At 28.4% G+C, this 18,183-nt stretch overlaps 1 protein-coding gene across 3 annotated transcripts; it reads left to right on the forward strand.

Annotated features, from left to right (window-relative positions):
- Positions 1-1,001: 1,001 nt before the first annotated feature.
- Zir (dedicator of cytokinesis) lies at positions 1,002-18,183 on the forward strand. 3 transcript variants are annotated; one of them, XM_089217883.1, is made up of 35 exons: positions 1,002-1,141; positions 1,472-1,679; positions 1,744-2,034; positions 2,124-2,361; positions 2,423-2,653; positions 4,761-4,897; positions 4,986-5,280; positions 5,340-5,499; positions 5,592-5,848; positions 6,156-6,348; positions 6,416-6,550; positions 6,672-6,991; positions 7,796-7,987; positions 8,085-8,188; positions 9,491-9,662; positions 9,724-9,899; positions 9,970-10,085; positions 10,240-10,411; positions 10,477-10,648; positions 11,028-11,207; positions 11,300-11,565; positions 11,640-11,911; positions 11,980-12,281; positions 12,369-12,612; positions 12,749-12,981; positions 13,055-13,489; positions 13,722-13,925; positions 14,060-14,242; positions 14,311-14,580; positions 14,649-14,746; positions 14,833-15,013; positions 15,089-15,269; positions 15,396-15,668; positions 15,743-15,920; positions 17,567-18,183. In XM_089217883.1, exons 2-35 carry the CDS (start codon positions 1,630-1,632, stop codon positions 17,919-17,921), a joined length of 7,266 nt encoding a protein of 2,421 aa, XP_089074009.1. In that variant the 5' UTR covers positions 1,002-1,141; positions 1,472-1,629; the 3' UTR covers positions 17,922-18,183. The 3 variants fall into 3 exon arrangements, with proteins under 3 accessions (XP_089074009.1, XP_089074010.1, XP_089074008.1); XM_089217884.1 differs by lacking the exon at positions 1,002-1,141 and adding an exon at positions 1,217-1,369 and having other exon boundaries at positions 11,031-11,207; XM_089217882.1 differs by lacking the exon at positions 1,002-1,141 and adding an exon at positions 1,218-1,369.

An 18,183-nucleotide genomic window follows, 5' to 3' on the forward strand; every position in this document is an offset into this window, starting at 1 on the left:
TTAAACGAATATTGTAGTTGACAATTTCCTTATATGGCGGTTCCCTACCTTTTTAGTAGTGCGGACCACTAATAATGTACAAAAAATATTGAGGCCCACTTATCTAACATCCTAACGTATAGGTAATAGGTATATAATATAAACACACACAAATAAGACAATAGAAGAAATATAGAAGTGTATAAAAATATAAAATCATATAAAAATCTCAATGTTGATTCCAATAACAATTTTCAGACCCTTGACCAGTGTTCACGGCACTGGGAACCGCTGGTCTATATTTCAATAGTGTAATTTAGTGGCATAGACTCATAAAGATAGACAATCAAATGAGAATGTTTCATAATATACCCATATTGTGTCAAGACCAGGAATCCCCCTTCTTGTTGGAATATATGACAACACAGAAACACAAAAATAAGTCACTACAATCACAAGAAGGAATAACTATTTTGGTGAGGTTACAATAGAAGTCTATAACAGTAAATGGGTTATAGGCACGTTATGAATATTGTAGATTAAAGTAACAGGACTACGCGAATTGTCTTTTTTATGACTACAGTCGAAGGATACGCCAACCACTTTACATCAAAATATACAATGAATTATTATATTGAGGTTATGTTAATTTATCTTGTAATTACATTTTGAACTGTGACTACTATTTATACACGACACTATTGACTATTGTGCTACAATAAATCATTATTTGGCATTGTAAAACTTCAAACAGACATATACAAATTCAACATGCTTAATAAATGACAAAAAATACTGTTTAAATTATTAAATCAAAATTAAAATTTTATAATTTATAATTATAAGGTTAAGAACATTTAAGAAAATTTCTCCGAAAATTAAAACGCATTCAATATTTCAACAATAAAAAATGAAAAAGAATAAAATTTTAAAATTATAGTTATGTTAAATTTAATATTTTATAATGTTGATAACTTATCAGTTAATTTGTTTTGTGATGACGCAAGTCGTGTCATGCGCAATACTATATAGATATTAGATGCTGAGTGCTGATCACGGACTAAAGACACTGATGTAATATGCATACTAATTATGAAGTGTTTGGCCGACTCTGTTTCACGCTGTAGTATTGTGTGAACGAGGCTTACCTCTACGGGCCACGGTATACTAAAACTATTATAAATAAATAATAATAATAATAATAATATATTAATTGTTATGATTTAACTCGTAATATTTTATCAATATTATTGTTGTTATGAATTATGATGATAATATTATACTTATAATACTTTATCAATAAATATTAAATAAAGTATTTATGTTAATATAATAATATGTCATAATATCAATGAATTAAGCAATTTTAAATTTTAAACATCCGTGAATGGTAATCGTCTTTTGTTTTCGATTGTTTTCGAGCTGTTACAACGATTAAAATCCTTTTTTTAATCGTGTTTTAATAATTTTATTTTTATTTTCCAATCCACAGGGAATAATTTTCTAACTGCAGTGCTTACAAAAGACGATAGGCGTTTTATTCAATGATAAGTTTTAAGGTTCAGAATGTTTGCATATAAACAATACATACCATGGCATTCGCGTCGAGCTTAAAATATAATTATTAATTAGTAACACATTCATTTACCCATGGTATCTCAGATGCAACGAGCATTTGCTCAAAAACTTACCAGCAGCAAGTACGTAATTAGTATTGAGATATTATTTAAAACGCGTTTATATAAATTTGGTTTTAATTTTTAGTATCAATTCATCTCCAAAATCGTCAGAAGATGCAGCAGTGTCTTTAAACGCCAATACTATTCTATCAAACAATGATCAAAATATTTCTACCAGATTAGATGTTATTATACCTACAATTGTGGAGCCTGTAGATTATGAAAACTATAATCACCAACATCATACTTGTGGAAGTAACAGTATTGAGAATGACGATCCTTTAATGGAATTTCCTGATGGTTCAGACGATGTAGACGTTTATGTTTTGGCACGTAAAGTGCGTACACTGATACCTGCAGGTCCTGAAGAAGATATGTAAGTCTATTGAAATCTTATTGGATTTTTTAAGCAAATAGTTTTCATTAATTTCTTAATTATGTATTATCTTTTTTTGCCAAATGTAGCACCAAACTAGCACCACATGTACGTGATTTTGTTAGAGCTTACAGCCGAGATTGGCTCGTTGTTGATTATGTTAATAGACAAACTAATACTGTCGAGGATGATAGATCAAGTTTATTAGCTTATGAAGATTCTTGGATACCTTCATCTCGAACCAGTACTTATAGTAGGACTTCAACAAATTCTGCATCTCAACGTACTCAACAACGTCTAATTTATAAAAATGATCACCATAATTATGTAAAATAAAATAATAATTGTTTGTTTTACCAATAGCTAAATTATTTTTATTTATTTGCAGCCACAACAACCTAAAGATTTAATTAAGCTCAGTAGTAAAAATTCAAGTTCTACAAGCAATAGCTCAAGTACTGAAAATACATCGGTATCTAATACTATTACTGGTGGTTCATCTTCAGCTACAGACCTGATCAACACAGCTAATGATCCACTAATTGGAACTGTATTGCAGAGATTACCAATCGATACACTAGATAGGTTAAATGCAGTGGCTCGTCAAGAAAATAGACAAGTACTTATAGTTTTATCTCAAATATATAATTTTCATTTATTTGAACAGTAAATTTTAGATTAATTTTAAACTTGTGTAGCTTATAAAAATATAGATTAAATAGACTAAGTATTTTATTAAATTAATCATAATCTTATACAATGAATGATTTTATTCTATTTAATAAATAATATTAAACCCATCAATGGTGTTGGTGAATTGATTCTCTCACAGGTTTATTAATTCTTCAACAAATTGTAAAATAGTTGAACATGAAAAATTCTATGTTATTCTACAATATTATATTCAATCATTTACAACACTTTTATTAATTTTTTTTACCATTAATGATTGATTGTATCAAATATTAATTATCGTATGATTAGTAGAAGACACAAATATTTAAAAGAAAGAAATTAAATTGGGTTAGGATAATATTACGTGTTCTTCTTCTTCTTCTTTGGTTTCGGCCATTCAAGACCATACCTAATATTATGTGTTAAATGCCAAAAATGTATAACCATTTTCTTTTTATTGGAAAAAGTACTAATTTAGTTTATGTATAGGTTTTAGCTAATCATGGGCATCTCCAGGGGTAGCAATAGACTAGTCATTTTCCCCCTAGAATTTTAAATTTGTTTTTCAAAACATTATTTGTGATGCATCAATTTAGTAAACTTGGATTACTTTTAAAATGTATATAAAAAAATTTTCATTCAATTTTTAATTAATTGTGCCCCCCTCCTTAGAAAAATGTCTGAGGACAGCCATGTAGTTAATGTAAATTTACATTAACTAGTGAAAAGAATTATCATGTAAATTATATCAGAAATAAACTATTTCAATAATTAGCTTTTTAAATTGCACTATTAATATTTTAGACTATATATACAAAGAGCATTTGACATTTAGATTTTGCACTGCTTTAATTCTTTTTGGCATTTATATTTATTATTAAAGTCAGTGGCGCCAAAGTCCTAAACATCTAGAAGGGTGAAAAATATTTCAATAGGCCAGTTATCTTAATATCTGCAAAAATGGCATACCGTGGAGAGGAAAATGATCAATATAAAGTGGCCCTATCCTAAATTTTCAAAACATGTCCTACCTTAGGTTACAAATGGGTAAATTTTTTATGAATTTCTTTTATTTTTCAACATCTATTGTAACAATATCTTAAGAACCTTGTATTACATTTTTAAGCTTTTCTACCCAAAAAATAATTTTTTATCGATATTAGTTTAAAAAAAACTAATAATGATCGAAAATTGTAAATACTTATGAATAGTTCAACTTAAGTCGAAAATTTTTAAAAATTGCATGGTGGATAGAATATACTTACTTTTGACCCTCCAAAGTACTAACTAGATTCACTTTCTGATCGAACGAGGTACTGAAGTCAAAAATCAAAGCACTTTTACTGCCCCAAAACGTGACGACGGACACAAAAAAAATAAAAATTAATAAAAACACACATCATGGTAAAATCAATACATTCATCGCTCTGCTCAGAATCTAAAATATAAAAAATATTCCTAGTTATAAAAGATTATATTTCCTTAGTAGAATTCTTTGATCTCAAACCAATGTTTATAGAGTACTGACTATAGATTGTGATAATATGTTAATTCTCTAATATAACATAATACCAAAATTTTGCCTTTTAAAATAAATTTATAATGCATATTATTAAATAATATGATTGCTTACACTACAATATTTCTAATTGTTAATTTTAATATGTATTTAATTAACTTTCATAGAAATATTTGTTTTACATAAAAAACATGTCTTAAATAAAAAAAAGTCCATGATAAATTTACCTTCGCAGGTAATTCACTAGGTAAATATTAATTTTGAAGTATGCCATTTACCAACTTTGTGTTTTATTTAATTTATTATTCTTAAGTTATGAATATAATAATATATTAGATATATTAGATATTATTGTATATTTTACTTACCTTTTTATCTATGTTTATTTTATTTGAAAATGTTAAACTGTCTCTAAGATTGTAAATACTTGAATGTTTTGTAAATAAATGGAATTATTTTCTCCAAATTAATTATTTATAAAAAGAAAATAATGTAAATAATGAATAATGAATATATATATATTTTTTTTTAGAACCGTTTATTTGGATCATATTTACCTGTAAAAACACGGCAAAAATGCAATAATTATATTGAATACCCAATCAAACCTCCAGTACCACGTGAAATTGTTTCTAACCGCAGAATTTTAGTCAAATGTCTACAACTTGAGTAATCTATACTGATCAATATTTGTTGTTAATATTATATTAAATATATTTAAATTTTTCTCTTTTCTTTTTTGTAAAAAAAATATAAGGTGTTCTTTGGAAATAGAAACTGAACCTGTATATGCTCATATGTCATTGTATGATGTTCGACGTAGGAAAAAAATGTCAGAAAATTTTTATTTTGATTTTAACTCTTGTACTACTGCTGGTAATGAAATTGATACAACTACACGTAGTCGTACTTGTGTACTTGATATAGATGGCACAGGATCGAATTCTGGAGATGATTTATTTTTAGTCATTAGGCTAGAGAAACCATTACGTGGCGATTCTGATTCAGTTATTCCTGCTTCAGATACATCAACATTTTCTAACAATGATAAGGTATATATAATAAATAATAAATACCAAGCTTAATATATTAATACATTTAAATAATTTAGATGGATATGAAATCAAGTAGTAAATCAATTCAACACCATCATGTTAAGTATCGAATGCCATATGCTTGGACTGCTGTGCATTTAGCAGATGTGATTTGCTGTTCTGGTGGTTCAGATAGTCTTGATCGTAATAGTACAGGAAGTGGATCAAATAGTTTAGGTAAAAAATTTGTCGATTTATTGATATAATACAATTTTAATTATTGCTATCATTAAAATAATGTATATTATTTTTAATTTAATTATGTATAGATGGTAGGTTTGGTCTCAGTGAATTTGATAGGTTTCGTAAAAAATGGACTGCAGCTGGTGGAAGTAGTATGGATTCTAATACGGCTGTTCGTCGAGGGTCACTAGATCGCAGAACTAGTTATTCAACAGCAGCTAATAGTAGTGGAACATTAAGTGCATCTAATACTGCTGATAATCGTTACAGTTGGTCTTCTGATGAATTTTCTACTGATGTATTTCGTCCAGTTACTCTCACTGTTAATGGATTTTTTAAACAAGTATATAATTTTTATAATCTGCTTGTATAATTTACTTTTACATTTTGTATCCATAATTTTCCATTGTTTTGTATTTGGGCTTATCCCATAGAAATAAATATAATATTTGTAGGTATTATGGCAATAATATAATACTTAATAGTTTTTATATTCTATAATAGAATTCTATTGATTTTATTTTGCTTTGCATTATCCTAATAATCAATTTATAATGTCTTACTGAAAGTATATAATCCATTTACTATTATAGATGTATGATTTTTTGTTAATATTTTATAATTTTATTGTTTTATGTGAAATTTTATAGGAAACTGATAAACTTAAAGATGATGATTTGTATAAACTGCTACAAGAATTAAAAAAACCTTCTAGTTGCCCTTCAAAAAAATTAAAAAATGTTAATGGTTCTTTGAAACTAGACATATCTCCTTGTCCAACTGATGAAGTTAAACAGTGTTTGACTGCAGACTTAATACCATTATCATCATATGATATAGCCTGTAAGATTTTTTTATATTATTCATTTATGACTAAAATGTATTAAAATAATTATTGTTAATATTGCAGCTGAGGATAAAATTCGACCAATTAGAGAAATATTGGAGTTTCCATTAGCGAGCTGCCGTGTTTCAAATCCTCACTATGTTTATCGTAATTTGCTCTATGTTTACCCTAAAGAATTAAACTTTGCTGGAAGAACAGGTATATATGATGTTTTAATTTGATCGAAACAAATATTTCAAAAATTATTTAGTTTTTTGGTATTAAAAAGAATTATGATATAATGCTAAATTAATATAAATTTGAATGAAACATTTTTAAGGTTCTGCTAGAAATATTGCTGTTAAAGTTCAATTAATGTGTGGTGAAAGACAACCACAAGATGCAGCATGTGCTATATTTGGAAAGTCTTCTAGTCCTCGTTATGTATGTGAAGCATATACAGCAGTTAGCTACCATCAACGCTGTCCATCATTTTATGATGAAATTAAGATAAAATTACCAGCTGATTTAGATGATCGCCATCATTTATTATTTACATTTTATCATGTAAGTTGCCGTCGTCGTGGAACTCTTGTTGGTGGTCAAGATAATCATCAACATAGACCACAAGTTGCACCAGAAACACCAATTGGATATACAGTATATATTTTATTTTTAATAATTAAAAATATTTAAAAAAATATTGTTATATTGATATAATAATATGTCATAATGCTATATTAAGAGAATGTTATACCTGCATATTATGTGGTTGCTATCTTACAGAAGTATTACATACCAAATTTTACTTTCAGAATAATCCATTTTACTCTGTTATTTTTAAAGTTGTAGTAAATTGACCTATTATACAATTTAATGATACAATTTTTATTTAGGTTAATTTGAAGGTTTTTCATTTACAAAAAATTTAATTTTAAAATGCTCATTTCTTGATTTGTAATTAAAATATCAATTAAAGCTTCCAAAATGTTTCAAATAATAATCTTGAATTTAATTGATCAAGTTTTCTGTAATTTTAAAAATTAAAGTAAATTTGATTATTTAGAATGTATAATTTAGTATGATTTATGTTTGTAAGATGGTGAAAACACATGCAGGTGAGTTGTCTTTTTAACATAATATTTGTTTCATTGTGTTTGTACTTATGCTGTTTAATGCTTATTTGTACTTAAAATTTAGATATTTGTTTAATTCCTCTTTTAAGATATTTATGTATATAATGCCTTTACATTTGTAGTATTGAACTTTCTAAGTTTGGCAAGAGTAATAATTTAAATTTTTAAATTTTGAGTTTGTGTCAACCAAACATATACTAAAAATTATAATTATTATGGCTCTTTTATAGTTTTATATTTAGAGTAAAAAGTTATATATTAGTATATTATACATGTGACACCCTACATCATTATAAGTTTTAACATTTTTTCAAAAAAAACTTTTTAGTGGTTACCTCTACTAAAAGACAGATGCTTAAGTTCTGGAGAAATATGTTTACCTGTTGCATTAGAACCACCACCACCTGCAAATTATTCTTATATTACACCTGATGTGGCTTTACCTGGAATTGAATGGGTAGAAAATCATAAGGGCTTATTTACGGTACATTTGGAGCCAGTGTCATCTATTCATCCTAGGGTATAATATAAAATATATTCACTTTATTTTTATCATTATTATGCTGTGTAATACGAAATTTATATTAATTAATTAGTAATTATTGAATTATTTTTAGGATATTCATTTGAATAATTTTTTTAATTACTGTTCTGTATTGGAACGTAATCCATTACCAAGACGAGTGGCTGAATCAAATATTGAAGCTGAACTCAAACATAGGTAAAATAAAATGTTGAAATAATAATTTTACTAATAAAAGTGTTTACTGTTTGAAGTGTTTTCCTTTGACTGTCATTGATAATCTTTTCTCATACTTGATGTATTCAAACTCTTAAGTTTTTAAAAGCATTCTCAGCCTCAGTCCTCCTACTGATGTTTCTAAACAATTGGTGTTCTAACGTTTAGTTTGACTGTCCACTAACTAAGACTTTCATGGATGTTCTTGTTCCTGTTTACTATGTCAAACAAATCAAATTTTTATTTTATTTCTACTCTGTTTGATAATTTTTCTGTTTCACTTATCAGTTTCAAACGATTTTATATACTGATTAACAGCCATGTATTCCGGAAGCTATTCCTTTATAAGATATTTCCTCTAATACTTACGCTAATCCATTTGTACTTAGATTAGACACTTTGAATTCTTGCTCCATATCATCATGGTATTTAGGATAATAGTTTTTATGTCTACTTTTCCGTTTGGTATCGAAACAGTTAGAAATTTACTTATCTAGAAAAACTTGTTATTATCTCCTGTCAAACCCTGTCTTATTGAACATTGGCGCTGTTCTTTTAAAACTTCTATTATGTGTTATGAACATATTTCTTGGCCAGATTCACTTCCATTAGTCCTATTTGTTTGCTCAATGGAAATTAGATCTCTAACCTTTAGCTGCAGAACTTTTTTATGTAGACAAACTTCGAGTTTTGAATGAATTTAGTTTCTACTTACTGTCATCCTTGAATCTTTAGACTCCATGGCCAATCTAATAAAGTTTACGTCTAAATTAGGCTTATTTCCGAATCACAAATATTTTACTGCCAATATAATTACCAATTAATCAGGCTGTTAGTTTTATTCTCTCATATGTATCATACATTTAGAGCTGTTATCAGGGCTGTATTTAGGAATTTGACACCAAGGAGCAACAAAAAAAATACGCCTCATTAATCATTATACAAAATACAAATTTAAATTACAAAAAAATTAGCCGCCCTCTCCTACTCAGCCGCCCAGGGCAACAGTACCCTGTAGCTCCCCCCTAAATACGGCCCTGGCTGTTATTATTATTATTGTTAAAAGTACCTATTTATTTGGTTATTCTGTGTATTATTTTCTGAATTTATTACAACATAATACTATAGGTATTTATTTTTTGTTTTCATAAGTTAGTTTTAATTTACCAAAAGTTTGTTGAATAAGTATTTAAAAGGTTTGAAAATATTATATACATGTTTTATTTATGATAGGATATTTAATTATGTTTGTAATTATAAATTTTTTTTTGAATACATTTATAGAATTTCAAATTTGGTTCGTTGTCAAATTGATCCACTTATAGAATTTGTACCAGTAGTACTCGATAAATTGCTCTCCCTATTGGTAGAGTCGCCTGTTACTCAGCATCAACAACCCATGAATTTGGGACAAATAATATTTCGTACTTTAGCCGATTTGGTGTCAATGACAATGGTAAAATGAAAATGAACAATTATGTTTTTTCTATGTGTCTTAAAAAATTTTTTTAATGCAGAGCCATTCACAAGGTCAGCAAATATTATCTTCTTATGTGCGTTATCAATGTTGTTGTTGTAATGTAGCTGCTGCGGCAGTAGCAAATGCTAAAAATAATTCAAGTGAAACTGAAAATGATGTATATTCTGGTGGACAAGAGTATTCAGAAAGACTAGATAAATATTTTCGTTTAAGGTATCATTGTTATTAAATAAAAAATAAATTAAATGTTTAAATGTTTCTAAATAATAATTTTTTTCCTTAGAAGTAACAGTGATCCAGACACAACAAAAAAACCTTGTTCTTCGCCACTTTTGGATGGTAATACCTTTGCTGTATTTAAAAATAGTGGGTTGGATAGGGCTTGCAGTATGAAAACTGGTATGTATAAATCATTTATTGCAGTATTGTTTGCGTAGCGTGAGAATTTGTGTCACAAAAACAATATTATTTTGCAAAATTAGCTGTTTAGTTTTTTGAAATAAGATTAATAAAACCAAATAATATTTTAAATTTGGATTGAATTATTTTTAAGGTCGTTGTCAAGGGAGTATTCCACCATCACAATTCGATGAGAAACAACATCAGCTTTTCTGTTCTGATCAAAAGAGATTGACTTCCATCAAAAGTGTACACGAAGAATTAGCATTACAATGGGTGGTAGCTACTAGTACAGTACGTCGTGACGCTGCAGCTAATAATTCAAGGTGAACTATTATTAATTGTAGTAATTAGTTATTTTCAAAAGTAAATAAATAAATATTTTTTTTAGATTTTTTTTTGATGTTATAATTAAAAGCATGGCTGTTTCATTAGCAATGGTACCCGGAGGATTAGATAGTGATCGTAAAAATCGTTTTAGTGATCAATTTTTTGACGATATTTCCACATTATGTACAAGTTTTGCTCTAGATATTGTATCCAACTACGAGAAAGACTCTAAGGTATAACCATTAAATATATTTATGTATAGTGGAGATTATGATATAATATAGATTATCATCTAAATATAATATAATAAATTATAAGTGTTATTTAACCAAATTATGATTATAACAAATTGAATAGAAAATTCTATCAAAAAAGTAACTAAAAGCTTCATTAATATTAAAGCTTAAATTAAATATAATTAGTTAAAATTTGTAATAAAACACTTTTATTGAATTAATAAAAATTTTTTAAATTTATTTCGGCGGACAAGATTGCATATTGTTGAGGGTAGGCTGTTAATTGTGCGATATCTGATATATATATATATATTACTTTTATTTTTTGTGTAATAGTTTGCATTAAAATTTTTTTTTTAAATACTTTTTTTTTTAGCAGGTGAACATAATAAATTGCAATTTAGGGTGGTTTTTGCATGATTTGCTATCTTTAGCTGACAGAGGATTTGTATTTGGTCTGATAAATACTTATGTGAAAACATTATTTTCAAAACAGCAAAGTCTTCTTAATCAATTGCCTCATCATGAAAACTATTCCACTTTGTCTAGTCTAAAAGTAATTGTATTTAATAAATATTCAATTTTGTTTGTTTGTGTGCTCACTTAAATTTTTTTATTCAATTTCTCAACAATATTTTTTCTTCACAGTTGGACTTTTTGAAAATTGTTAGTAGCCATGAACATTATGTGCCATTAAATTTGATTAGTAATAATTTTCATAATCTGTCACCAACCTACTCTGTGGCATCTACAATTTCAAATCAGTCTTTGTCAATGGTCAGTAATACAATAACAACTGCCACAGAAGCTACAGTAAAAGAATATTCCGATTTATCATTAGGATTTCGTCGTCATCATTATTTGGTTGGGTTAGTGTTATCAGAGTTTGTCACAGTGTTACAATGTTCTAAAAGGTAAATTAATATATTATATTATTGTAACTTGACTATTCTAAATTTGATGATTAAAAATTGTAATCTTTTTCAAGTGATTTAAAAGTCAAAGAAAAAGTGGTTGATTTATTATTGGGTCTCATGTCATCTCATGATACTCGTTATCAACAAGATAAGTGGTCATCTAGACGCAAAGCGTCAACAAGAGTTGCTCTAATGTACTTGCCATTATTAACCGCTGTAACCACGGATTCATCATTTCTCAACTTGTTACAATTAGATTTTGAAAATAGTAATGATGTGGTTAAAAATAAACTTCTTAATAGTGAAAATGAAATTGATTTTGATTATGTCGATGGTTATAAAAGTAATAATTAAAAATGAAATGTATGCATTATTCTCATGATTAATAATTATACTGTTAATTTATTGCAGCTTCTGAAAAAAAGACCGATGAAAATGTGAATGCTATTTCAGCATCTTCATTAATGGGTGTAAAAAATACCACAGCGTCTTGGTACAGACAAACAAATAAAAATAATTGCCTTAAACCTAAGTTGAACACAATTATATCCACCAAAGTTTTAGCTTGCATATTATGGATATTGAAAAATCTAGACAATGACATAATGCAAGTGTGGTTAGCTGAGTCATCTCATTTAAGAGCTCAAAATACTTTATCAATATTGACATTGTGTATTAACCGTTTCTACAATAATTCTAACAACTATAAAAAGGTTTTTATTAATATTTTACTTGAGTTGTTCACGTGTTTAAGCTTATAATATTGAATACATTTGTAATTAATATTTACTTAATTTCAGGGTAACCATAAATGTGTGAATTGTAATACTCAATCTTCATTTACATCAACTACTAACTCTTTTCAACCAGCTTCTAGTGAGACGTATAATATTAATGATAGTAGTAATAACATATCAACAACAGCTTCTACTACATCGTTATCGTCTTCATCACAATTGTCAGCTGCTGATGATGTAAAATCGAGGCTTGAAGATGTAATATTAGGTCAAGGATCAGCTAGATCAGAGTTGATGCGCCGAAAAGGTAATATATTAGTTATTCATTTTTAAACTTAAAAGTATTTCAACCATTTTTAAACTTAAAAGTATTTCAACGTGAAGTGTTTTGGATTAAAAATTAGATTTTTAAATTGTTATTTGAAATAATTATTTTATTTCAGCCGGACTTGATGCTGGTAATACTACTGGCACTACTAGTAAAGTAAGATGGAGAAAAGACCATGTATTGACATATAATAGATCTTCATCATTGCAATCTTGTTCCTGTTATGTCGATTGTCAACAACAACTTGATAAGATTTTTGGCAGTAATCATGATCAACCTGATGTTGAATTAGATTTAGTTAATGAAATTGGTTTCATAATACTAGACACCATTGAACAAATCATTCAGGTCTTTTATTTTCATAAAATTATGTTTACAAAAATCTAAAAATTGATGTTTAAAGATAATTAATGGTTTTTAGGTGGCTTCTTTGCCTGCTGGCTTGAAAAATTCAAATCCTGTCCATTGGTCGATTCATCGTATTTTCAAACTGTTGCTTAGAGCCATGTCTACTATCATTGCTACTACTAATAATCAACAATACTCTAATGGTAGTTCAACATCAACGACAGCTGCACTACAATGCATGTTCGGTACACAGAGATCAATGGTTGCAAAGTTTCCAGAACTTTTATTTGGAGATGGCCTAGATGAAAGAGATTTAGATGTTAATGATGACGATAAAGAAATCGAAAACTATCACTTTTCCACCAGCAGTCCATCATCTAATCGTTGTGCTAATCTTATATTGATGTTATTGCGCCATTGTGCTATAAAATCAAGTTCAATAGGAGTCCGAGCACAAGCAGCTGCCTCTTTATACTCGTTGATGCGTCAAAACTTTGACATTGAAAATGTATGTGTATTAGTAATATTGAAATTCATAAAGGTGTTTAGACATAACATTACAAAACTTGAATTTTATTTAAACAACTATTAGTATTCCTACATTAGTAGTATTTTGACAAAATTATTTACAATAATACAATGTAACATAGTTTTTATAACAAGTATAGCAGCTATTGTATGCTATAGCTCAATTTTTTTTTTATGTAATACATATTTATATATTTATATATATATTTAAGAATTTTGCTCGTGTGAAGATGCAAATAACTGTGGCATTAAGCACATTAATAGGAGGTGCTGGAGTGTCATCAACAGCTGCATCTGAAAATAGAAAAGAAGGGTTGTGTTTCAATGAAGAATATTTGAGACGAGTGTTAAAGACAATACTTTTGTATGCTGAACGAGATTCCGCTGAATTGCAAAACACCACATTCCCCGAACAGGTAATAATAATTATTATAAAAGTTTGTTTCTTAAAATTCGACATACTTAATTTTAAAATAAAAATACATAAATAACTATAGCTTGTACCATACTATGACACAATTGGTTTTTATTATACATTTATGTCTATTAGGTAAAAGATCTTGTATTAAACTTACACACAATACTTTCGGATACAGTCCAAATGAAAGCATATAGCCAAGATCCAGACATGTTAATGGATTTGATGTACCGCGTAGCTAAAGGATATCAGCAGACTTCATCACCAGATCTCCGGCTTGCATGGCTAGAAAACATGGCTCGAAAACATAATCAAGTTTGATAATTTTACTTAAATGTTATAATTATGTTATTATAAATATATTAAAATAATTGATTTTGTAGAGAAACAATTTTACTGAAGCAGCTATGTGTTTAATTCATGGCGCTGCATTAGTCATTGAGTATCTGACTACGACAGAGAACCTTGATTTAATTGGATGTAGAGGTGCCACATGTCTTGAGTGTGTATCGCCTAATGTTTTAGAAGAATGTGCGGTATCGGATGACGTGATGGTTGTCAGTCAAGCGGCCGATCAAGTATGCTTGGGCGATGAATTTACCGAAATTGGACTTGTGTCGTTGTTGGACAGAGCAGCAGAATTATTCCAAAAGGTTAAAATATTGTTGTTTTTTTTACTACACAGAAAAACATATATTTTATAACTAAATTATAATTTTAGGCCGGTATGTTTGAAGTAATGAGTCAAGTGTACAACAAAGTAGCAATACCTCTAATAGAAAAGACTAATGATTACAAAAAACTATCGGATACTTATTTGTGAGTATATTCATCACTTTCATAGATTTATGATAATATGAAGACAAAATAAATTTATAAACGATCTTATTGAATTATTTAAATAGGAAATTACACGATGCGTATGGTAAATTAGAAAAACTACAGGGTCGTCGGGTATTTGGAACGTATTTCCGTGTTGGGTTTTATGGTGCCAAGTTTTTTGGGTCTGACGGGTTAGATGGTGAGGAATTTGTCTATAAGGAACCTACACTCACGAAACTTTCAGAGATATTTGGACGTTTGCAGGTAAACTATGAGTTTCAATGGAAAACAATAACTGTATAAAATATAGATTGATCGATGTTTGTTTTTAAAATATAGAATTTTTATTCTGAACGATTTGGTGAAGATTGTGTAACTATTATCAAAGACTCTAACACGGTAGATGTGAGTATATTAGATCCAAGAAAAGCATACATACAAATCACATACGTGGAACCGTATTTTGATGCGTATGAACGGCGTATGCGTGCCACACATTTCCAAAGAAATTTTAACTTGAGTAAATATTTTTGATTCAATCTGCAATTACTGTAGTGCACGGTGCACTGAGGCACGTGCCTCAAATGTAGTCCTTTGTCACGCCACTGAGTGCATCTACAAACTTTTAATTTTCAAACTTTTTTAGAACGCTTCGTATTTTTCACACCATTTACTCCTGACGGCCGAGCACATGGACAATTAAATCAACAGTACAAACGTAAGACTATTTTGACTGTAGAACATCATTTTCCCTACTTGAAAACCCGAATTCGCGTACAAAGTCGCCAAACAATTGTTATGGGACCCATAGAGGTGGCGTTAGAAGACCTAAAAAAGAAAACTGACGAACTAGCACGCAGTGTCCGTCAGCATCCAGCCGATCCAAAAATGTTACAAATGGTCCTCCAAGGGTGTATAGGTAATTATTAAAATAATTGAATTTAGAAATGTTAAATTTTAAAAATTTTTTTTTATTATTATTATTATAACCAGGTACTACAGTAAATCGAGGGCCTATGGAAATGGCTACAGTGTTTTTAGCTCCACCACGATATGATAAAAACACCAACGATAGAAGTCCAGAAATCCTAGATGAATGTTCTGTGCAACCACCACCACCACCACGATTACAAAACAAATTACGACTTTGTTTTAAAGATTTTTCCAAAAAGTAATTTCCTTTTTTTTGCATAATGGCGCTATGTCTGGGAGTAGGCCGAAGGTTTAGTTCGGACGCCTATTTGGCAGATTTTCTAATTTGGCACCCGTAGGTTTCTGCCATGCCCGGGTGATGTGTGTGAAGCCCTCCCACTTAATAAAAAATTTTCCAAATTTTTGTAACCTTATATTCTTAATTTGAAACCAACTTGTTAGAATTTGTAACCACATCATTGTTTTCACATAAATTTCAAATTTCAATTTTTTAATTTTTTTCTATAAATATCAATAACATTTTATTTGTTGGGCCAAAAAAACGAGAAAATGTAATACAATGCCCCTGATATATTGTTACAATAAGTCAGTTAAAAAATATTAAAAATACATTTGCACAAATTTTTTTTAATAAGTTTAGAAATTTAAAATTATTTTGTAGTTAAAAATTTATAAAATGTTCAATTTTTATAGCTAAGGATTCAAAATTTAAAACAATGTTCGACCATTAATAGGTTATAATATTGTATAAATTACATACTATCGGAATAAGATTATCAAATATACTTACTATTTAATATTATTTTTTTATAGCACAATATAGTCAATAACTTTAAATAAAAATGATGGGCAAGTGGATGTTGTTCTGTTGTATAGTAGATTACAAATGGGTCCCAGTAATAAATGGTATTAAATTTGAATACAATGATATAATATCATTATATAATATCATTGTGCAATAAAAACGATTCTGATCGAAGACGTTCAGTCAGCCTATGATATAACTAAGTATATTTTATGATTTTATTCCAATAGTATGTAATTTATATAATATTATAACCTATTAATGATTGAATATTGTTTTAAATTTTGAATCGTTACCTATAAAAGTTGAACATTTTATAAACTTTTAACTACAAAATAATTTAAAATTTTAAAATTTATTGAATGTAGTGAAAATTTGAATTTTAAACACTTTAAAAAAAAATTTGTGCCAATGTATTAAAAATATTTTTTAACTGCTATTGTAAAAATATATCAGGGGCATTGTATTACATTTTTTCGTTTTTTAGTCTAACAAATAAAATGTTATTGGTATTTATAGAAAAAAATTTAAAAATTTAAATTTAAAATTGATGTAAAAACATTGATGCAGTTACAAATTCTAACAAGTTGGTTACAAATAGTTACAAATTGAGTTTTATAAGTTACAAACTGTATTGGACGATTTCGCTGAGTTGGAAAGGGGGGGGGGGCTGCGTGAAGTTCGTCCCTCATTGAGAAATTATCTGTTGCTTGAAAAATATGAGGTTACAAATTCTAAAAACTTGATTACAAAAGGTTACAAATTGAGAATATAAGGTTACAAAAATTAGAAAAATTTCTTATAAAGTGGGGGGGGGGGGGAGGGCTAACTTTTCACACACGTGCCATGGTGGGGGATGGCGGCCTCTCTCTCCAGACACCGTGACTGCCTGAAGTGAGGTATTGTCTGTGTCCGAGGTTCAAACCATTGACGACGCGCATCACAGCCGACGCATTAGAACGCATGGCCACACTCCCTACTTTTTAATGTAGTTTTGTTTAAGAATTTTGATGTAGCGTTTTGAAAATTATATTTGATTATTGTGATTTATATGAATTATTTATTTATATGTTATATAGATGTGCTGATGCTTTAGCAAAAAACAAAACTCTTATTGGTCCTGATCAACGAGATTATCAACGTGAACTTGAACGTAATTACCGACGATTTACAGATCAGTTAGCCCCGCTTCTGATACCTGCTACTTCGTCTAATCTTAGTAGTGGTGATACAGGCTTCAATAATTCAACAAACAATCATGGTTCTTATGGTCTTCATATTAACGGTGAATGTAATATTACTACTCAGATATATGATGACAATAATGATAACCAAGATGAAGAAGATGATACTACAATAACAAACATTAGCAATAGCGGAAATGAGCTGAAGACGCATAATAATATAAATGGTGATTCAACATTTACAATGTAAATGTTACTAGGTATAAAATTTGTCTTTCTTTTAAAAACATAACTTTAGTGTAAACAAAAATAATTGTGTACTTATTTAACAATTTAGTTTAATATAAGACTATTATAATAAAAGTAAACTAAAAAAGAAAATAGGTGTAATGAAAACCAAAGGAATTTTTTACTTATTTATAGTGTGACTTTTTATGACTTTAAGTTAGAATATTTGTGTGATTTATTACTATTTATTATGTAATATAAGTTTTTTATTATTAATCATAAAA

Source organism: Diuraphis noxia, unplaced genomic scaffold (genome assembly GCF_037042655.1).
Source record: "Diuraphis noxia isolate RWA-SAM2 unplaced genomic scaffold, SU_Dnox_SAM2 contig0001, whole genome shotgun sequence".
Classification (NCBI taxonomy): Eukaryota; Metazoa; Arthropoda; class Insecta; order Hemiptera; family Aphididae; genus Diuraphis; species Diuraphis noxia.

What these genes read in the sequence shown, in the direction of transcription:
- Zir (XM_089217883.1), top strand. Translation starts at nt 1,630, where the DNA reads ATGGTATCTCAGATGCAACGAGCATTTGCTCAAAAACTTACCAGCAGC. An exon ending in AAAATGATCACCATAATTAT is followed by an intron (nt 2,362 to 2,422) that starts GTAAAATAAAAT and finishes ATTTATTTGCAG; the next exon opens with CCACAACAACCTAAAGATTT. An exon ending in TGGCTCGAAAACATAATCAA is followed by an intron (nt 14,243 to 14,310) that starts GTTTGATAATTT and finishes TTGATTTTGTAG; the next exon opens with AGAAACAATTTTACTGAAGC.